This window comes from Gigantopelta aegis, chromosome 4 (assembly GCF_016097555.1).
Source record: "Gigantopelta aegis isolate Gae_Host chromosome 4, Gae_host_genome, whole genome shotgun sequence".
Taxonomy (NCBI): Eukaryota; Metazoa; Mollusca; class Gastropoda; order Neomphalida; family Peltospiridae; genus Gigantopelta; species Gigantopelta aegis.
The window spans coordinates 61,983,747-62,008,523 of NC_054702.1; the positions used below are offsets into that span (position 1 = coordinate 61,983,747).

At 36.2% G+C, this 24,777-nt stretch overlaps 1 protein-coding gene across 1 annotated transcript in view; it reads right to left on the reverse strand.

Annotated features, from left to right (window-relative positions):
• Nucleotides 1–709: 709 nt before the first annotated feature.
• Nucleotides 710–24,777, reverse strand: part of LOC121372160 (sprouty-related, EVH1 domain-containing protein 2-like) — a 47,121-nt gene continuing 23,053 nt past the window's right edge. The window contains exons 2-5 of the mRNA XM_041498434.1: nt 21,751–21,934; nt 5,130–5,298; nt 4,032–4,081; nt 710–1,652 (exon numbers count right to left, since the gene is read on the reverse strand). Of these exons, the coding sequence (XP_041354368.1) occupies nt 717–1,652; nt 4,032–4,081; nt 5,130–5,298; nt 21,751–21,934 (1,339 nt within the window). The 3' untranslated portion in view covers nt 710–716. The remainder of the gene's footprint in view (nt 1,653–4,031; nt 4,082–5,129; nt 5,299–21,750; nt 21,935–24,777) is intronic.

Sequence of the window (24,777 nt, forward strand, 5' to 3'; positions counted from 1 at the left end):
CTGACTTGAGTAGCACATGAAGTACACTGAATGTTTACTCTAAGGACAGGCTTCCCCAATCATGCTACACGCTATGATAGCTCACACCAACTTAGTTCTCTCTCTCTCTCACGCACTCTCTCTCTCTCTCTCTCTCTCGCTCTTTCGCTCACTCTGGCAGGGAAACCCTCCAAGCACTTGCCGCGTGGTCAAATCCATTCCGACCATCATAGGTGAATTTGACTAGCTAGTTATTCCATTCACAATACATGTAGCAGGCTAAACGTGAGAAAACATTTTACCCTTGCAACACAAAATAATGGATTCTCCTAAACAGCCTCCAAGTGCTGTGATATTAATCATTCAACACATACATGTACCACACGGCAGGTTGTCTCCCCTTGCAGTAAAATGCAAATATTACAGTTGTCTCCCCTGCACACAACTGATTCTGCCACCGAAATAACAGATGCCTGGGGATGGATGCCATTTCCACCAATCCGTTCAACTGTTCCTCATCTAGAATGTTGTTTTTCTTTCCTCTCTTCTTTTATCTACAAGTATGTTACCATGAATCAAGGCGAAATGGAGAAATCCTGTGCATATTTATATATATATATATATATATATATATATATATATATATATATATATATATATATATATATATATATATATATATATATATATATATTTTATATATATATATTTTGAGTGTGGCTTGTGTTTTTGGGGGGTCACACCGACACGTGGCGCCCTCCACAACAGCCACAGGAGACACCGCACCGGTGGCACGCAGTTAAAGGCCAATAGCACCATAGACACGGGATGAAGAATGATAGAATCGTCAAAGCCGTCCACTTTTTACAATTGGAATCATCGCTGGCGTCACACACGCACGGGTGTCTGTACTCGCCGTCGGCATCTGACATACAGTGGTAGATGAGACACTTGGAGCACCACACGCACGTCACACACTCGATCAGCTTCTGCACGTCGTCGGGCGCATCCTCGCAGCTGCCGCGCTGGTTGTCGGCGCGCGAGAACACCTCGTTGCAGTGCTTGCAGCGCGACCGCTGGTTGAGGAGGCGGCCCGACTGGTGGTCCGTTTTGTGCCGGCCCTTGCGGCCCTTGTTCGGTTTCAGCGGCAGCGGTGGGTTCTGAATGGCGACTGCCTGCTGCCGCTTGGTGCTCACCTCGCGCTTCGTCGGCGGCTTCTGCGCGACAGGCTCCAGGTTCGGGTAGCTGTACTCATGCGGCGCGCCTGGCTTGCTCTTGGAGAAAGTCACATACGAGTCCTCCTTGTAAGGCTCCACGCTGTCCGAGTCGAGCAAGGCCGTGTCGGATTTGCCGCTTAGCGACGTCGGCTCGTCAGGCCGGATTGACACGTCGTCCTGGCCCGAGCTGCTCTCGAAGCTGTCCGATTTCGGCGAGCTACTCTTCTCGCTGGGTGGGGATGAGGCCGGCTTGTGGTGGTGCCGCTGCGGTGCGGAGATGTAGTGGATGCGATGCAGGTGATGATGATTGGCATGTGGGTGGGAGAACTGGAAGGCATCGGGCAGCCCCGGCACACTGTTCACCGGGGAGTTGGGGGAGGGGCTGCTCGTGGTGGTGGAGGTCGTGCTCGCAGACTGCGACGAGTTGTCCTTGCACATCAGAGGAAGTTCAACCATCTGAAACGAAGGCAGGAACACAATGTATTTGTTTAAAGAAACAAAGAAAGGTTAACTACCGTTGTACGGTGTCGGACATATAGCTAAGGACCGCATAGATAATTGAAGAGGAAACCCACAGCTATCACTCCATAGCCTTCTCTTTTCGATTAGCAGCAAGGGCTCTTTTAGTTTTATATGCATCATCCCAGACAGGATAGTACATACCATGGCCTCAGTTACACCAGTTATGAAGCACTGGCTGAATTGAGAAATGGCACTAGATTGACCGTACATAAAGAGTGCTTTACTACTGGGTTATGCCCTGCCTCTATTTCTTTAAAAAAAAGTTTGTTTTGTTTAATGACACCACTAGAGCACATTAATTAATTAATTAATCATCGGCTATTGGATGTCAACCATTTGGTAATTATGACACGTAGTCATCAGAAGAAACCTGCTAAATTTTTTCTAATGTAGTAAGGGATCTTTTACATGTATATGCACTTTCCCACAGACAGGATAGCACATACCACAGCATTTATGAACGAGAAATAGCCCAATGTGCCCACTGACGGGGATCAATCTTAGACCAACCGCGCATCAAGCTAGCGCTTTACCACTGGGCTACGTCCCCCACCCCTCTATTTGTTTAAAGACACCTCAGCACATCATCAAACTATGGTTATTTGAAACTTTTTCATAAATTAGGTTACTAGGTCACAGTAACACTTGACCTTTAGATCAACATGTGTCCATCACTGGGCATGCATTTTTACCACATATTAAAGCAATTTACTTAAGTACATGTGAATTTATGCTTTAAAATAATGCAATGAATATTCTTTTTAGAGATTCCCATTATACTACATTTGTACATCTTTTATTGCTACAGTGACACCTCAGCACATTATAAAACTATGGTTATTTGAAACTTTTTCTATCAGTGAAACCTCTCAAGACTAGACCCTCTGTAAACCGGAAAGTTTTACAGTCCCTTTTTAAAAACCAATACAGAACTTAACCTCTCTAAACCAGATCCCTCTTAAATACCAAACATTTGTATTAGTCCTAAGGGTGTCCGGTTATGAGGGGTTTCACTGTAGATACTTTACCACTGGGCTACGTCCTGCCCTTCAGACTATCATGATAATGATAATATACCTGTAGGTAGAAATATTACTTAGCCAGGACTGACTATATTACCTAAAAAAAACCTTCATCTCCCTCGAGAGAACTGGACACACCCTTCAGACTATCATGATAATGATAATATACCTGTAGGTAGAAATATTACTTAGCCAGGACTGACTATATTACCTGAAAAACACCTTCATCTCCCTCGAGAGAACTGGACACACCCTTCAGACTATCATGATAATGATAATATACCTGTAAGTAGAAATATTACTTAGCCAGGACTGACTATATTACCTGAAAAACACCTTCATCTCCCTCGAGAGAACTGGACACACCCTTCACACTATCATGATAATGATAATATACCTGTAAGTAGAAATATTACTTAGCCAGGTCTGACTATATTACCTGAAAAACACCTTCATCTCCCTCGAGAGAACTGGACACACCCTTCAGACTATCATGATAATGATAATATACCTGTAGGTAGAAATATTACTTAGCCAGGACTGACTATATTACCTGAAAAACACCTTCATCTCTCTCGAGAGAACTGGACACACCCTTCAGACTATCATGATAATGATAATATACCTGTAGGTAGAAATATTACTTAGCCAGGACTGACTATATTACCTGAAAAACACCTTCATCTCCCCCGAGAGAACTGGACACACCCTTCAGACTATCATGATAATGATAATATACCTGTAAGTAGAAATATTACTTAGCCAGGACTGACTATATTACCTGAAAAACACCTTCATCTCCCTCGAGAGAACTGGACACACACCTTCAGACTTCAGACTATCATGATACTTAGCCAGGACTGATAATATTACCTGAAAAACCCTGAGAGAACTACACACCCTTCAGTAGATAATGATAATATACTGTAGCCAGGACTGACTATATTACCTGAAAAACACCTTCATCTCCCTCGAGAGAACTGGACACACCCTTCAGACTATCATGATAATGATAATATACCTGTAGGTAGAAATATTACTTAGCCAGGACTGACTATATTACCTGAAAAACACCTTCATCTCCCTCGAGAGAACTGGACACACCCTTCAGACTATCATGATAATGATAATATACCTGTGGGTAGAAATATTACTTAGCCAGGACTGACTATATTACCTGAAAAACACCTTCATCTCCCTCGAGAGAACTGGACACACCCTTCAGACTATCATGATAATGATAATATACCTGTAAGTAGAAATATTACTTAGCCAGGACTGACTATATTACCTGAAAAACACCTTCATCTCCCTCGAGAGAACTGGACACACCCACCAGACCTGCAAAAAAAACACATCTTAGTTAAGTTTTTGTCTGTTAATGGTGGTTAATATTTTTAACACTGAATTAAGCTTGCTTTCACAATTTGTTAAATCAACAAGCAATATTTTCTACATATGTATACATGCATTACAAACATTTTTAGGTACATATGCTTATGCTAAAAACATATACTCCATTCTCAAAAAAAAAACATTTTCACTTTCTATTTTTTATTCTGATTGTCTAAGATGATTTTGAAGTTGAAGATCATGTTTTTGCATAATCAGTTAATTTATTCACTGACACTGTTTAAAAACTGAGAAGAACAGTATGATTCCCAGGTCACATTGTTGTAATGGAAGCAAAATATTAAGCAATCTTTACACTACTCAAGTATTAACACCTGTTTATAAACAAAGTCACAAACTAGATGTCTTTTTTTACTACTATAAATAAATCCATGTAATTTTCATAGATGTGATACCTTTTGAAAAATAAAAGCTGAAATATTCTTTCAAAACCAGAAAACTCTATAACATATAAGAATTGTATTTCTTTTTTCTTTTTCTTATCAATATATAAGTTACAAACTGTATAAAATCTATTAGTGTAGCAAAGCAATTTTATACTAACATTTTTACTGTTATACATCAATAAATTAACAAAAAATGTCAACTAATGTTCATAATTACAAACAACATAACTTATTTAGTTAAAAATACACATAAATCAGTTTCTAAGGTCCTTTTATATGACATATTTTACGTAATGGCTGACATCCCATTTTACATAATGACATCATTTTCTGAGGTTTATCGAAGGATAACATTCATTTTTTTTTAGTGATGTCGTCCAATCAGAATAGAGTAAATCATATAACAGCGTGAAGTTAGTAATGATACAGAAATAAAGGTCATATTAAAGCATTTCAGATCAAATTCAATCTACTTTGAAATCAAAAAGAGCTGAAATAAAGATTTTAAAAAGCTGAAAAAAATAATTAAAAAGAGCCTTTATATTAGCCAACTGCTGCAACATTGACATGGCCAGTCTGTGTTATCCAACCTTGTTTAAGGTCAGCCACAGCTTTGCTGACTCCCTTGTCGAAGGCCTTAGCATCATCGGACCTCTCAAACGTCAGGCCAAACCGCTTCTCGTCCGTTTTCCAGTGGTGGAACTTTGGATTTGCCTTTGTGTATTCTATGTCCTTCTTTAACGAACAGTCCAGAACAATCTGTAACAACAGGTAAAAATATATTATGGACTTGCGAATACACACGATTATTAAAAACAAACAGGGCTAGCTCTGGCACTTGCCAAATTCACCAATTGCGAATTCTGAAAGCAGTTGGAGAATTTTATGTTAGTTTGGCGAAATAATTTCATGTAATAATTAACATTTTCTAGAAAATAACTGACAATTTCTGCAATTTTTAAAGTTTAATAGACAATTTGGCGAATTGTTTTGCTCACTCAGAGCTAGTTTTGTCAAAACTGTAAGCTGAAACTTAAGGTAATACATTTAAATTTAGATTAAGAAACCACTTGCCAATTTGTTATATATGAATTCAAATATACATGCGTAATTAATTCCACAACAAATTAGTTCTAAACATGTCCTGGTTCTGCTCAGCGGGCGATACTGATCGGGCCTAACTGGCATGTTAAAAGTTATGACCAGCAATCAACCTGCCCATTGTACTGCTGACCATTGTACTGCTGACCATTGTACTGCTGACCATTGTACTGCTGACCATTGTACTGCTGACCACCACCTGTAATCTGTTTAACTGTTACATTAAAGGGACATACCCTAGTTTCAACCCATGAAAATTAACACACTAAGTTTAGTTAATCTACACACCTGTAACACATGTGGATAAAGTTGCAATTGAGTGAAACATGAGTCTGGGAGTCTAGTTTCAACCCATAAAAATGGACACTAAGTTTCGTTAAACCTGTAACAAATTTGGATACAACAGAGTGAAACAAGAGTCTATGACGTTGAAATACCCTTAAAAATAGACTAAAACTCAACTCCATAACTGTTACTTCTCAGACGCACATGCGTTATTAAAAATATGAGAAATGCATTTTGTGATATTAAAAACACTAGGATGACCAAAAACACTTCGAATGTACGGAAATTGATAATTTAAACAATAAAATATAAGTAAAGTATGATTTACATGTAAGTTATTAAAAACAGTTATAATAGTCAAAACTATGTGTTAAGTGTTTAAAAACTAGGGTATGTCCTTTAATAACCTTGTTGAACACTGTACATAGTATAAATGTGAAATTGAATAAAATTATTAATAGGAAACGAACATCTGAATTTAGTAAACTATGAGCTCTGGCACTCGCCAAAATCGCCAATTTTATTTTAATATGGCGAAATAATTTCATGTAATAATTGTTATTTTGAAAGAAAATAACCGTGTTTTTGCAATTTTTGAACTTTAATAAATAATTTGGCAAATGAATCTGCTCTCCCAGAGCTAGCCTTGAAATACATATGTACTATCCATATATTGGTACATGTAATGGGGATATTTATAGGCAAATATTGAGTGTGCGTGTGTGCAGACAAAGACACCAAAAAAAAAAAAAAACCTTCCTAGAGAAATATACACATTTATAAGCAATATTGATGAACATCAGGAATTTAATCAAGTTAATCCGATTTAAGATCTGATGAATGTTGTAACCATCTTCCTACTTGAATATCTACTGACGTCAACCACAATTCATTAATAACATCACTTCTTCCTGTATTATATAAATTCATTAAACAGAATCAATCACATGCCACTGTATGGTATAAAAGTACATCACATATCATTCATTAATATTGCTGGTCTGTTGAACAAGTGCCTGCTAGTACGGCAGTACTGATGCCACTCTATGGTCTATGTCATTCATTAATACTACAGCCTGCACAGTTTTCCATTATTTAATGTTATGTACGATCAATGACGATGCTAGTAGATAACACCTCAGATCATTTTAATCTATGGTTAAATTTGGTTTATCTAACACACTGGAATCGGTGTGCATGCATTACAGTTACAGAACTAAAATACATGTTTCCATGAAGAGCATTTACACTGGATGCATAACATGCCTGCATTTAAAAAACAATTGCAGCAAGACCCAGTATAGTAACCAACCACTTTGCATCTACATGTACATATGTAAATAATCATTTGTATGCAACTCTTTTCATTATCAATACATAATAAACTATATACCACTATATATACATGTACATGACAAACACATACTTTTTTGTATAAATATATTCAAAGCAAGGCTCTACATAGCATCCAATGTAAATGCACGAGCCTGTACACATATATGTACATGAATGCAGTAGGCTAAACCACTGGACCACATTTCCATGTTGAAGGCTTGCTTCATTCAGTAACCTGCAACAATGCGAAGCAACAACAGACCCTTTCAGCCCTGTCTAGGCTTGTCACTGCTAATTTGAGAGGGAAATCTAATCTGAAATTAATCACCAGGTTTGATTGATTTCTAACACAGTGAATGAATCGTGGCACAACACAGCTTGGCTTTTCTGCAGCCATCATGAGGTGGTACTGTGCAACCACAAACATAGCCTGGCTATATTTATTAGGCTCTGCATGGTAGCTGTGGTCAAGATGGAAATCAAAGAAGCAGGAGGTCCGTATACAGAGACCCACCCCACTGTACCCACCCACAACACTGTACCCACCCTACCCCCACTGTACCCACCCACCCCACTGTACACACCCACCCGACTTGAGGACGAAGATGCACATTAGTTTGTCCTACTCTATATAAAGATAAAAATCTGATTTATGCCTGCCTGCCTTCCACTAGACTGTTCCCCCCCCCCCCCACTAGACAGTGTCCCCCCCCACACTAGACATTGTGTCCCCCCCCCCTTCCTGGTCACTTCAGATATCATTTCTGCAGGCCTGGGAAGGATGTTAGTTTTGTTTAACACCATCACTAGACATTGTGTCCCCCCCCCCCCCCCCTGCCCCCTTCCTGGTCACTTCAGATATCATTTCTGCAGGCCTGGGAAGGATGTTAGTTTTGTTTAACATCATCACTAGACATTGTGTCTCTCTCCCCCCCCCCCCCCCCCTTCCTGGTCACTTCAGATATCATTTCTACAGGCCTGGGAAGGATGTTAGTTTTGTTTAACATCATCACTAGACATTGTGTCCCCCCCCCCCCCCCCCCCCCCCTGGTCACTTCAGATATCATTTCTGCAGGACTGGGAAGGATGTTAGTTTTGTTTAACATCATCACTAGACATTGTGTCCCCCCCCCCCCCCCCCCCCCTTCCTGGTCACTTCAGATATCATTTCTGCAGGCCTGGGAAGGATGTTAGTTTTGTTTAACATCATCACTAGAGCACATTGGTTTATTAATAACAATCATCAGCTATTGGATATAAAATATTTGCTAATTTTTACATAGTCTTAGAGAGGAAACCCGCTACAATTTTTCCATTAGTACATTAAGGGATCATTTATATACTTTCCCAGACAGGATAGCACATACCACAGTCTTTGATACACCAGTTGTGGCCTGAGAAGGAATGCTGAACAACACCCTAGCTACATTAAACTATATGGCTTTAGTAGTACTAGTTTTAACAGAGAACATTTTGTTCAGTATTGTGCTGCAATTTGCTATACAAATTTGAGAGATCAGCAACTGTCACTATAATCACAATTAAAAAAAAAAAAATTGGGAGGGGGGGGGGGAGAGAATTAGACAATAACTTGAAACTCAATATGTGTACATGTACATGTAGATGTGCAGGGTGCAGGGGTGGATGCAGGATTTATTTCAGGGCCGGGTGCAACATTTGAAAAGGGCAAACAAACAAACAAGCCAAGCCATCGAAGGTACTACATGTCCCCCATTAAAACAAATTTAAATATATTCATTGTATTCATTTGATATACACAGGATTTTTATGGCATTTTGAAATTTGTGGGAGGGGAATGTTACACCCTAAACAACCTATCCCTGTAACTGCACCTGCTTTGTCTGGTTTCTATTGAATGCAGTGAGGTGTGTAACTGAAAGCAAAAAATATGGATGGCGGGGGTAGTAACAGTATATCCACCAAAAACCACAACCTATACTGTCTAATAATGAACACTGGGTGTATATATGTAATAGGTAATATGTATATGCATAAATGTATGTATACTAATGGAAAAAAATAATGGAGCACACAATATCTGTACACATACACATATATATATGATACACAGTTGTAATGAGGGAATGAATATCAGTACTATGGGAAATCACTGCCAAAACAGTTAACTTCCTGATACTGTGGAGGAGGGCTTTGGTTACAGCCAGTATTTACCGACACTATTTATGACTGCCCTAATTTCTTTTCATCAGAATATATGTAAATATTGCATACCCCAATGCAATCAACCCCCTCCCCCCTCCCAAATAAATTCATTGCATAATTAGTACATTTTACGTAGGTGGTCACAGGTGACAATTTTCAGCAGCTGCTACTGTTACTACACGCCCACTCACTGCTATAGATATATATATATGTAACTACAAGTACCTACACCGAGATGAACATGCACTTTACATACACGCACAGTCTCTTACTCTGAAAACTAATAAACAGTGTGTGTCATTTCTTTTAGCTGTGAATTTACAGTTGGAGATTTCTAGTTAAAAGTGACAGACTGACCCTAGTTTTTAAAAACTATACAGCATATTTGTTTCACTATTAAAGCCGTGTTTGATAGCTGTAATCTGACATTTCCAACCCCTGCAACTGCCCACGGCAATCTGCAATGCCGTGGAGATTTTAATTCCCTACAGCACTTTTTTGCCTTGAACATTCAGTTTTTTTTTTTCAATGGCATGTTTTTCACCATCAACATTTTCTTACTTGCAGGGGTTCCATTACTTAGATTTTATTGTTTAGATTATCCATTTCCATATATCCGAAGTGTTTCTGGTCATCTTGGTGTTTAAAATACCATCAAATGCATTTTTCTTCTCTTTTTTTAAATGCATGTACCTCTGAGAAGTAATAGTTACTGAGATGAGCTCTATAGTCTCAGTGTTCTCACTGCTCCATTTAAGCGGGGCGGCCCGCCCTGCTATTGCATTTTGCCGCCCTCCTTTCAAGTTCTCCGCCCTCCTTTATTTTTCTGCGCCCTCCTTTATTTTTCAGCACCCTACTATATTTTTCAGCACCTATCTCCACTATTTCCAAATGCACACTTTTTTCCACACATAAAAAACCCACAACGATCAGTCTGCCCACTGGACATCAAAGGAAACAAGCCACGTTGTGTACAAAAAAGCAACTGATGAAACATTTACGACGGTTACTGTAACATAATTTAATAGTATTTTTAACAGCCTCTATTTTGTCCTATACCTGTATCCATTTGTATGTTTAATACACACAATATAAGTTATATTTTATTTGAGCAATGAAAACATTTTTATTTTTTATGGATTCGGCAATCTCCGACTGGAAAAACCCCACTTATTTGGCGCCAAATTTGTCACGTGATCAAACGGTCACTCTATCTTTTGTTTCCACTGTCTGTCTGATATTTTGTCCTCAGTTACAGATATAATTGATTGTAACTGACAATTTTCACTTTCTGTCACTTCTGTTTATTCAGCAGTGCTTATAACATATTGTAAACTTTTCATTTTGGGGAATTTCACCGCTTATAAAATCAACGGAAGTGGTAGTGTTTGGCATTAAAATCATTCATCTTGGGTGCCAAATAATATATACACCACCACTACAAAAACAAAACTATTTTATCACAGTGATCGATTCTTTCGATGAAGATGGGAATAACAAAAAATGTTTTCGACATTAGGGGATCACACAAATGTCGTTTTTGTTTTTCGTATATCTTGACATCTTTATTAAAATAATGATATTAAAACTTTGATCGGTTCAGCAAAACCGGAACTGCCAGTGAATCTCAGACCGATAACATCTTTGGTTCAGTTAAAAGACGAGTCTGCTTGTATTTCGTATAAACTTTTTGTAATCAAAATAAGGAGTATGTCTTTCCACAAAGTCTATCAACCCACAACAACATGGTAACCACCAAGCTCCCCACCCCCCACCCCCTTTTTTTTTTTTTTTTTTTGGATGGGTGTGGTGCTGTGCGGCCGCCCTCCTTTAATTTTCACCCAGCGAGAACATTGAGTCTATTTCCCCTTTTCGCTCTTATTTTAACTTTATCCAAATGTGTTACAAGTTTGAAGATTAACCAAACTTAATATCCATTTTCACTACAGGTAGAAAAAAGAAAGAAAGAAATGTTTTATTTAACGACACACTCAACACATTTTATTTACGGTTATATGGCGTCAGACATATGGTTAAGGACCACACAGATTTTGAGAGGAAACCCACTGTCGCCACTACATAGGCTACTCTTTCCGATTAGCAGCAAGGGATCTTTTATTTGCACTTCCCACAGGCAGGATAGCACAAACCATGGCCTTTGTTGAACCAGTTATGGATCACTGGTCGGTGCAAGTGGTTTACACCTACCCATTGAGCCTTGCGGAGCACTCACTCAGGGTTTGGAAGTCGGTATCTGGATTAAAAATCCCATGCCTCAACTGGGATCCGAACCCAGTACCTACCAGCCTGTAGACCAATGGCCTAACCACGACGCCACCGAGGCCGGTAAAAATGTGTAGAAAGACATTATTATTATTATTTTAGTTATTTATTTCTATTATTATTTTTATTTTTTAAGTGGTAGATACTGTATAAGACAAGAATTTGGCATAGCTATTAGTGGCTTACAGGTAAAACAAAGTTTACAAGGGTGTTTTTTCACATCTTGGGCAAAGCCTTTTCGGGTGGATATTTGTTAAGGTTTTTTAAAAAAACCCACCATACATGTAGCCTGAAATAAATGAAAGGTAATGGACTTGAACAAATATTATTCCATTTCCAAATTATCCTTTATTACATGGTTTAATTAAAACACATATTTTTAAAAATGTTTATCAATGAGTTGTAATATTCATATTTTCACGGATCTTTATATTACATTATGACCTGTTATGTATATATACAGAATAACTAGTTAATGATGTTGGATATCTGCTTTATCCTGTGAAGATAACAATGGGAAATTTCTCATTTGGCCTGAACAGGATAAAGCAGATATCTGATGTCATTAACTAGTTATTATCTTTATCCTGTAGACCATAAAAATTAAGTGGGAAAGCTATTATTTCTGTTATTTCAGCCACATTGTACAATGACCTAGAGGTCAAATGAGCAATTTTGTAATGTAGCTATGCGTGTGATGCCACATGAATGACATCAAAAGTCATATCCTGCTAGTCAGGGTTTTATTTCAAAAATCTGACTTGACGCCCATGGCTTTGACTTTGGGAATTTTTGTGTCGTTTTACAAAACAAGAGGGAATTTGTATCTTAGTAAACCAAGTTAGATTTTAAAAGAGTAATAATATACATATATACATGTCGTTTTATTTATTCAGATTAATATATCTACTTTGCGTTATGAAATGTAATGGGTGAGGGAAGGGGTGTTTGTCAAGTGCTAAATATCGATTTCAAAATATATCTGTATATAATAACAAACAAAAGGAATCTCTACATTCAGATTGGGAATGTTTTAGTCCAAAATTGGGAATAATAAACGACATAGCCTTTTGTAAATTGTGGGGAATTGTGCCAATTAGCGGAGTCTAGAAACATAGCTGATAAAACCCTGCTAGTAGCAGGATATGACTCTGCTTTATCCGTCATCATATTCTGCCAATAGAAACGGTGGTTGCAGGATAAAATTATATAATTTTTATACTGATGTGAGTCCTTTGTTATTTCATATAATACACTTACCACTAATATCCATCAGTCAATGTTGGGGGTTTTATACTGATGTGAGTCCTTTGTTATTTCATATAATACACTTACCACAAATATCCATCAGTCAATGTTGGGGGTTTTATACTGATGTGAGTCCTTTGTTATTTCATATAATACACTTACCACTAATATCCATCAGTCAATGTTGGGGGTTTTATACTGATGTGAGTCCTTTGTTATTTCATATAATACACTTACCACTAATATCCATCAGTCAATGTTGGGGTTTTTATACTGATGTGAATCCTTTGTTATTTCATATAATACACTTACCACTAATATCCATCAGTCAATGTTGGGGGTTTTATACTGATGTGAGTCCTTTGTTATTTCATATAATACACTTACCACAAATATCCATCAGTCAATGTTGGGGTTTTTATACTGATGTGAGTCCTTTGTTATTTCATATAATACACTTACCACTAATATCCATCAGTCAATGTTGGGGTTTTTATACTGATGTGAGTCCTTTGTTATTTCATATAATACACTTACCACTAATATCCATCAGTCAATTATTTCATTCATTTATTTATTTTTTGTACCTATATGTACTAATAATATCATTTCTAACATTGTCCTTATGCTTTTGTAGCATTAATGTTTCTTCATAAGGTACTACATTTGTATTTAAAAAAAAAAAAAAAAAAAAAAAAAAAAAAAAAAGTTTTAATGGTGAAAACAATTTTATTTTTAATAAAGAAAAAGAACCTGACCATGCACCCTAAGAAATATGACTGGCCTAGATGTGCTGCTGCCCTAACTGTTGACTTACATCCCTGTGTACAAGCAAGGTGACTTATAGTGGTACAGTTATGTGTGAACAAGGTTAATGCAGCCCAGTAAGTCATTCCCCATTGTGAAGCCAGATGGTGTCCCACACACGCTTTTCTGGAACACACTATAGATAAGAAGTTGGCCTGTTTTTAAACAGCTGGGACTTGGTTTGGTTCTAGTGAACTACATGGTTGTTACTGAATAACACAAAACCAGTTCTGCTGCAAGTAACAAGTAAACGTATTATTATGTTGAGATTACCTAATGAACTCCTGCAAGCTAGGTCCCATAGTAGTTGGACTTGGACTTTTCACGATAATCTTTGAAGTCTATGAACACAATTTATCAAGCTACATACCTGTACATTAAATACATTTACACACAGTCTTCCGGGGTTTACATGTGCATGTAGTTAGAACAGTTATTTACCAAATTACTTCATTTTGTTATTTTTTTTGTGAATTTCTAACAAAATAAACTCTACTTTAATTTGGATATGGAAGTTTTAAGTGTACATTCAATACATGGTGTTGAAGGTATACATTATTTTTTTTTTTTTTTTTTAAAGTTAGAGACCTTAGTTTTTAAACACTACAGCATATTTTTCACAGTTAAGAGCTGTTTTAGATCATTTAAATTACAAGTTAGGGGCCATTCTAATATTACATAATGCTATTTTGGTCAAAATTAGACACCACTCCTCCCCTCCTGTAACACTTCATAATGCTAGACAATACACCCCCAAATATTTAATTTAATGTTTGGAGATGCACCAACCCCCCTCCCCCCCCCCCATATTCAGGAACATATGTAATATAATTTTAATGTACTGTTTTGCGATTTGAAAATGTGCTGATATGCATGATTTATAATCATTATTGTGTGTTTATATCTACATTAAATATTGTCACCTTGACAGAGCATTTATGAAACAAAAAAATCCAACAAAATATATTGGTAATAAAAAAGTATGTTATGTAATGCTGTTCAGTATACTCACCCATCCCATGTAATGAAACATAACATTTGGAACTAAACCAACCCACCCCTCGACTGTTACGTAATATTTGAATGGCCCTTTATTTACATTTTATTGTTTAGAATATAGTATCCGTTTTCATACTTCAAAAGTGTTTCTGGTCATCCTGGTATGTGTAATACCCAAAAATACATTTTGAATAATCCTGAAAACAAAAATATCTCTGACAAGTAACCAATTTAGAGCCAAACTATGGTCTATTTTTACAAGGGTATTTTCCAAGTTGCAACATCACAGACTGTCATTTCATTCTACTGTAACTTTATCCAGTTGTGTTACAGGTTTGTAGATTAACCAAGCTTAGTGGCCACTTTAAGTATTTTGTCTACATAAGCCGGTCACTAGCAGCTTTTGTTTATTTCCTCATGATGCACTATTATTTCATTTCCTTTATTTCATTTCCTTTAGACCATATCTACAAGTTAGGTCGTGAACAATAAAATACTGGACACCACTGCAAAATTTTCATTATCGAGAGATTTACATGCACTGCATGTAGTCAGACCTCTAGATTTAATTTGTGGCAATGACAATCAGCAGTGATCCCACAAAAAGTTGTTGCAAAATTATTCTGAAAATTATTTTTATAATTATCAAGCATTTATTTTTTTATTATTTGTATTAAATTGTGATTGCTTGGATAAAGAACTTTTTTTGGTAATTTATCCAGTAATCACTACATGTACATGTATATGTCTTGTCAGGATATGACAATTAGATAATTTAAATTTTGGGGTCACTGACCAAAACAACAGCTTTTTCAGACTACTTTAACACTATTTATATAACCAGTAAAGGAATGTAATTAAATTCTTTTATTTTCTATTGATTGATTTGATTTTTAAAAACTGTTTGAAGAAAATTTGTATTGTAAAAATAACAAATAAATTGTTGTTACTTATAATTAAGAACTATTTGTTAAGTATATTGAAATTTTTAGACACTGCATTTTTTTTGTAATATTCACCTGTACAAGATGGTTGGTAGGGGTAGGGTCAAGCAAAGTAGAAAGATGGTGCATAGATTTTTCTTTCTGGTTGGGCTATTTTCTACATAGGGTTTTGAAATTGAATTATCTTAGAACTTAATGCATGCAAAATGATGAGTATAAGCATAGCTGCATTCCTTTTAATAATTGGCAAAAAAAAAGAGGTTACATTCAGGTACCATAGTTTGCATACATGTACAAGTCTTTTTTGAATGGTCACTTTGTACAAACTATTTAATTTTCAAATAATATAAAAAGTACCTGAACATAAATATATGTATTTATTTATAATGCCAAAAGTCCCATAACCTTACTATGTTCAGTTGCAAGACAACAAAACAAATATGCAATCAATCTCCTAATCCACTCTGAAAACACAGTACACTCACAGCTAGTAAGTACACTCGTATGTGTGCAGAATATGCTTCTCTACATGTATATGAACTTCTGTGGGTTTTAGTGGCTGAATCAATCCACACAGGCCGGCTGACATTATTGAAACTGGGCATTGGAAGCGCAAGCTGGGCTGGGCTGGCCAGCCAAAGCTGATAGCAGTAGCCATGATAACTGCATTATTGATTCTATCAGTGTGTGGGCGGAAGGGTTCAAGTCATTCATGTGCTGAGACCAGGGTCAAGGAAATGATGTGAGGTCAAAGTGAAGGCCAGAGCCGGAATGGCTGGCCAACAGAATGCTGATAATGGCTGCAAACCCAGCTCAGTGACCAGGCTGGGTCATGGCATGCGGCCAGTTAGAATGGAAACTAATGAATGAGCAGTGAGAGGTCATCGTCAGCTGAGCATGGACAGGAGATTGTAGAATTACCTTGACTTCCTGCAGTACACCTGATAGTTCATTAACTACATGTACAGTGTGTGTACCCAGACTTACACCAGGCCTTTAGGAGAATTAAAATACACGTACACTGTACATATGTGCGCGTATTAGAAGTTAATATAACAATACCTATATTTATCTCTCTATTAAATACTGGTTATATAATAAGACGAAAAAAGTTTAGCAATTTGGTAAATGTGCTTCAATAAAAAGAAAACACATGACTTTGAAGTAAAATCAGACACTGGATTTAATTCATGCATCATTTGTTAATTATAAGTTATAGTTGTATTTTTAATACAAAATGAAATTTGTAAAACTGTCACATTAAATGTAGCTTGGATTTTAAAGAACCAAATTTAATAAACTGTTTTAAGCTTGTATAACAATTCACCTACATGTATGTTGTTTGTGTATGTTTTTGTTTTTTTTATTGGGGTAGGGGTTGCGGGCTGTGTTGTTTTTGTTTTTTTTAATATGTTAATAATTACGTCAAGATGAATTAAATTAGTCTTTTCTTTTATGCTTTTAATGGTTTACAATAACCCAACTCACCATTATTTTTTTGTTTTTAAATATGGCTGAAATCATGGCAGATTATATTGTCAGTCAATTAAATCTATTTTTAAAGAAAAGACTGAAATATTATATCACAGAGACTAGCTAAAAAAGCTCAAGTTTTCTAATATAAAGTCTAGTTTACATATATACCGTCTTTAATTACATCTCCAAGTAAACCAAGTCATTAAAACTCACTTTGGGTTGGAGTCATTACTGGGATTCGATCCTAGAACCTAATACTGAGCAGTGATGACTAATCACTGCATTATCAAACAGTGAAAATAATATTGAGCAGGTTTATACTACGACAACACATGACTCATCTTTCCTATGAATTTCGATTTCTGAAAAATGTTGTTGAATAAATCAAATGGGGCACAAAACAAAGGCTACATATTCTACATGTTCATGTAATCACTAGTGCTGTCCATCCAAACAAAAAAACAAAACAAAAACCCATCTGAAATTACGAATATATAACAATGGGTTAGAAATGTATAATAGTAAAAAAAAAAAAAAAGACAACTGAGGTTCATTTGAAATAACAAAATGTCTTGGTTTACTAGTGATGTAGAATAGACAGAAGAACACTGAAAAATTGCAAGTTATAGTGATTCAAGCTCACAGACATTTAAGACAAGATTTTTGTTTCAAATAATATGATAATTTACATAATGAGAATTTATACCAGCTCCCCCACCCACCTCTGATGTTCAGTATATAATAATGCTTACATGTAAATACCAGTATTACTATCAGTAACAATGTCTCAAATGCCGTTCTTGATGGATACACACAGTAATTTCTGAACTGTTTAAAGTCACAGATCCTAGTTTCAAGCAGCAAAAAATGGACACCCAAGTTTGCAGGACTAGCTCTGGGTGAACAAAACATTTCGCCAAATTGTCTATTAAACTTTAAAAATTACAGAAATCAACAGATATTTTCTTTAAAACGTCAATTATTACATGAAATTATTTCGCCAAATTTTGGTTACTCTACAAACCTGTAACACATTTCAATATAGTTTCAATAACAGTGAAACAAGTGTCTGTGACGTTGAGACAAAGATATATACTTTTAAAAATAGATTAGAGCTCATCACCATAACCATTATTTCTCAGAGGTATGTGCATTTTTTAAAATATGAAAAATACATTTCAAGGTATTGGAAACACCAGGATCATCAAAACCACACGGATGTACAGAAATGGATAATGTAAACAATAAAATCTCAATTTTTTTTTAAATGTCTCTAAGGCCAAACAAAATAAATTGTCAGTGCATGCATCGATTTTGACCCTGGCATGTCAATGTTCTCTCTCCCTCCCCCCCCTCTGCAGTAAGACGTCAATTTTTGCCAGACTTTTACTACTATGATGCAAAACCGCATTTGGAGACAAATTGCCATCACACAACATGAACTAGGGCATGCTTTCCGATTTCAGTTTAAGGATGCCCCTTATTTTGGTATCAAATATAACCTTTTTCGTGCAATCCATGCTTTAAAAAAAAAAAAAAAAAAAAAAAAAAAAAAAAGCCACATAGCCGCATCAATTTTGGAACTTTGGTCTGACCAGAGATAGACGGGGTTTTTTTGCCTAATATCGAAAAAAAATGTCATGGTTTTTAAAAACTAGGGTCTGTCGTTTTAACAGGACTATCCTCAGCTATCCACCCCTTGCAAAACTGGTTTGTTCCCCATAACAAGATAAACAGGTATCCTGCTTTTCCATCTGCTTTTAAAAACACTATCTTAGTATGTTTCAGATACAAAGCATTATGTATAAAAACATTTGAAATGACATTTGGCTGAATTTTTTAACATTTTGTTTGGCTGTTAGAATTTTTTTTTAATTTGTATGTATAAAATTATTTTAGACAAAAACCAATATTGGGACAAGTATTATAAAACACTACAATTGTAACAATGTCCAGAAATCCATTGGTTAAAGAGATATTCATATTCTAAGTGAAAAATATAAAAGTAAATTTTTATTTTTATTATGTAAAAATATGTTATTTTCCGAAAACCTTTCAAAATGGCTACAAACTTAGGATATAGTCCCGTTAATGAAATGATTTAAATGACTGTCAAAAAGAATGACCATAACACCAACCTGACTGGAGAGTGTGCTCACGTTTCAATCGTGTTAATGCTGTGATTTATGTTCTTTATGAACCAATAAAACTAGCTGTGATGCATGATCAAAAGAAAACTGGGTTTTTTCCTAACATGCAAGTGTGACATTGAGAATTTTCATGCCCATCTGAATTGTCATACTATGACTCATATGTGTTTGGCTGTGAACAAATCTCTTTAAACAAGTCAATCTCATACATGTATGGTTACACTGCTGTAGCCAAGGTTTTATCATTCGGATGGGGGGGGGGGGGGGGGGGGGGGGCACACACTGTTTATTAGTCATGTTATGGCGTGACACCAAAACATATAATGTAGGATGGGGGCGAAATAGGTGTGCTTGGGAGGGGTCATGCCCTCTGTCTATACCAGTGCATAGTTAATAGTATTAAAGAAGATTGCTGCTTTTCAAAATACATACATACATTGCATCGTCAAAAGGGTTTGTTTGTTTTGTTTAACGACACCACTAGAGCACACTGATTAATTTAGTAACTCTGACATAGAGTCTTCGAGAGAAAAAGTGCTACAATTTTTCCATTACTAGTTACAGTGCAAACACAAAGGTTTCTTAAAGTACCATCAAAGAAAATAGGACAAATCTCCTTCCTACATAATGGAATGAAGGCAAGTGATGCAGCAGCCAAGATACAGCAACTGCACATGCACTTCTGTCTCCAACCTTTGTGTACTCAATACCAATTACTATTAACCCAAATGCAATTAACATCTACACAAGTATTGACAGTTGCAGCATTTAGTCTTCATGCCTGCATTAAATGCCTGCGTTAAAAATGAGATTCAATCTCCACAATTTGATATCAATTTGTTTAAAAAATAATAATAATAAACTTAGAATTTTTTGGGTATAAGAAAACAAAAAACCTAAAAAGTTTATATACGAGTTGGTATGGATTAATAATGTGGTTTTTTTACAAGTTTTAGCATCACATTCAGTATAGAGTTGCATGTAGATGCTGGTTCACCGGTTCCCTCTGGATGCAAACGGACTATATATGGAGCTGCAGAAAGAGTAATGCGTATTGTGAGTCCGCATGCACTTTATTTTAATTATAAATGAAACCTCTGGGCTAGTCCGGGCGGGCGCTGGTGGCAGCAGACCGACGTTGATTCATCCCGGCCATTAATGGGAGTGATGCTACACTGTGTATGTGTGTGCTTATCAATAAACAATTTTCACAGGTCCGTCGTACAATTTCACAATGTGCACCGTTTTACGTGGTGGTGGTGGGAAAACACAGAACGGGGACACAGCTATTAGCACAGTCGTCGGCTGAACCACCCCTGAGGTTTAATTCATCAATGATGTAAACAACAGTAACATCGTTTCTTTAAAATCCGATCCGTAACAATGATTTTTGACACGTGTGGATTATTTCCAGGCTTAGTCCATCAATGATGTAAAACATACATGTAGTTACTAAACATACCGTCTGGAACAAATGATTTCAGCACAGACGGATTAGTTTATATGGTTTAGTCCATCGATGATGTAAACATACATGTATTTACTAAACATACCGTCTGGAACAATGATTTCAGCACAGATGGATTAGTTTATATGGTTTAGTCCATCGATGATGTAAACATACATGTAGTTACTAAACATATCGTCTGGAACACTGATTTCAGCACAGACGGATTAGTTTATATGGTTTAGTCCATCAATGGTTTAAACATACATGTAGTTACTGAACATACCGTCTGGAACAATGATTTCAGCAGAAACATTAGTTTACATGGTTTAGTCCATCAATGATGTAAACATACATGTAGTTACTAAACATACCGTCTGGAACAATGATTTTAGCACAGACAGGTTAGTTTATATGGTTTAGTCCATCAATGATGTAATTGATGAACACTTTGACCTAATACAAACCACTGCTGCTTCAGCCATTTCATTTTAAAAAGGAAAGGAATGTTTTGTCAGAAAAAGGAGGTCACCTGTCAGCTAGCTGGTTATATTTTCTATTTCATCCCTCAGACATTTCTCTCATATTTGGTGAGTGTACTATTCATTTCTGCATCCCTGCTACGTCTTGGCTATTACAATTCTCACTGAATGGTAGCAAGGCAGATTTCATATGCATATTGCTACAACAAGACATTACTTACCCAAATCTTTGACATACATTTTGGGGCAATGGTTAGAAATGAAAAAAAAAACACCCTGACAAGTTGACCGAGGACAATTGCCCTTTGCATCATCACACCTTAGACGAACACTCTACTACTGACCTACAACCTGACTATGAACTTTGGCAGTTTTTTTTATGAATCCAAGAACAAATACAGGTCTTACAAAGTGGTACATACTAAGCTGATGTTGCATAAAAATTACGGCAAAACCAAATTGCTACATACGGTTCTGTCTGCGATCCGCTGGCCGTAAATAATGTATTCGCTATTGAGGTCTCCTCCACCGTTGAGCTTGGCCAACTTGCGTAACCCGACGTTGCTAAGACCACCGCCTCCCATCGGCACCCATCCCCCAGTGGAGTCATCTCGGGTCATCACCTGTGCCTGTACGTGCACAAGGTAGTCGCCACTGAAATAACAAAAATAATGTATTATAATTTTACTATTATAGGTTTAATGTACAATGTAAACTTGCCACTGAAATAAGGCCTAAAAACATATGTGTGTTTCTGGTTTCAACCTTGAACAAAAAATAGGGTAGGTACATGTAGGTAGACCCTTTATTCTCTTTTTTAAAATCAAATACAACCTAGAAACAGTAATCAGCTGAGGTGTGCCGAATCTAGTTTGCCGATTGCAAAAAATCAGGGATCAATTTTCTTCAAAATATTTCAGGGTCGCTACATAAAATTAGGGTAGGTCAGGAAACTGAAAACACACACATAGATGTGTTTCTTTTAGGCCTAACAACAAAATAGCTTATTACAGTCTTAGTGTACACGGTAATTACCACTAAAATAATAACAAGGTAGTTTATTATAGTTTTAGTGAACATACAAGTGATCACTAAAATAACAAGATGATAGTTTATTATAGTTAAGAGTGTACAAGGTATTGTCACCACTGCAACAAGATACATGTACATGTAGTTTAGTATCTATAGTTTTAGTGTACACAGTATTCACCACTGAAATAACAACAACCTATAGTCCATCCCACAGCGAACACCTTTTTTTATACTACGAAATTTACTACAAGTTATTTATTTCTGATCCGATTGATTTGTAAATTGCACACAAACATAGTTGTTGGGTTTCTTTCATTTCCAAAACACTAAACTTTTCTTCTTACATTAAACCAAACTGAAATTATTTACAAATTAGTTTTTTTATAGAATGATAAGAGGGACTGCAGTTTATTATACATGTAGTTTTAGTGTTTAAGGCAGTCAGCAATGATATAACAAGACGGTGCAAATAGGTGTTTGGGTACAAGGTATACATGTACAGTGCAATAGGTGTTTGGGTACAAGTTAGTCACCACTGAAATATCAACAAGTTTGTGTATTATAATTTTAGTGTACAAGGTAGTAACCAATGAAATAAGAATATAATGTACATGCATAATAGTTTTAGTGTACCTTTCTAGTGTACACGTACATACATGTATGTTAACAAATGTATATATTTATGTAAATATTCACATCAACAGCAACTAATTTATAAACAAGCATGAAGATAAATTGTTCAGGTTACCAGGAGGTTACTACATGACAATAAAGTCGACAGTGTTTATTAATTTTGTTCTTGACAGCATCTAATTAAACAAAAACAAAACCACACACACAATGATTAATTTTGATTTAAGATAAAATACACATACAAGCAAAAGGCAACAACAATGATAGGAAAATATGAACAGACTTTCTGAGAGTACTGCTAAAGCAATACATAGACATGAATGTAATTGTATGTCCCTTCGGAGCTCAACAAAATTTCACATCTCATAAGTTCAAGGGCCATAACTCTGTAAACAAATGAGAAAATCCCTATGAAAATCACTTGATTTGTAATTCTACATTGTACAGGATAAAGCTATATATATATACAAACTTTTATCTCAATGTATTGAGGCATGGTAAAACATATCTGCAAAACTTATATATAAATATATATACCGTTACACCTTTTACACGTTACCTGATGATCGCTCATAGTGTGAAACTTTAAGTAGTAACAAAAGGTGTAACAGTATATATTTATATATTTATACTGGCTCCCCAAGAGGTAGAGCACTATACCAGCCACACCAGGAAGAATACTGTATTTTATATATTTATGTATATATTTATGTATGTATATATATTTATTTATTGTGTGTGTGTGTGTGTGTGTGTGTGTGTGTGTGTGTGTGTGTGTGTGTGTGTGTGTGTGTGTGTGTGTGTGTGTGTGTGTGTGTGTGTGTGTGTGTGTATGTGTAGGACGAACAGACAGACATATGGACTTAACAAACAAGACAGATGGGTGGACTGACAGACTGGCAGATGGAGTCAAAAAACCTATAGTCCCTTTTGGACCAATAGGGGACTAATAAAGTAGATATATATATATATGGAGTATTTGCATACATCATCATCACTGGACCTGTTGGTTTTCATGTCCCAACCAGTCCCACAGACACAGACTTACATGTAGATACGCCAGGTAAAGGGAAATTGTTTATCTTCGATTAAGAAAACAACTCAGCGAGTCCATAATGCTGGATTGATCCCAAGACACATCACACCTCAGACTACTGTTTTACAGTTCATCAGGGATGGGATGATTATTCGATGTTACCGAAAAATGCAGTTCATTTCAATTCTTTTTTTTTTAATGGTACATGTGTAAATGTTTCCACACCTTGTTGGTAATCCCAATGACCGATAACATATTTCAGCCAATCACAGCATTCAATTGAATCAATTCCCTTAAACATGACATGTTTGCATACGCAATAGGTGCTGTTCGGATCTTGCACAGAATCTGCAAATTTCTTGCCAGGGCCCCGTTCCACGAAGCGACCTAAGCCTAGTGCATACAGTAGTTATGCGCCTAAGGTAACCATAGGGCTAAAATCGCTTCGTGGAACGGGGCCCAGGATCATGAAAATTGTAACCTCCAGAAATAAGGGCTGACCTCAATGATTAATCCGCCAAGAGAATAAACATAATTATTTTACAAATGACCATTAAAATAATAAAAATTAAATATTTTGCTCTTAAAATAGTTTATAAAAATGTATATATGATAATTAGTGTACTTGTACTACTTGTGAAAAGTATCGTGAATAAATCAAACTTTGGACCCAAAACCGAAAAATAAAAAAAAAAATAAACCCGTCCCATCCCTACAGTTGATTGCGTTTCATTGTCGTCTCGTTTACTAAAATTAAGACCAAGGAGAAATGAATGTGCATGTACATTGTTGTATC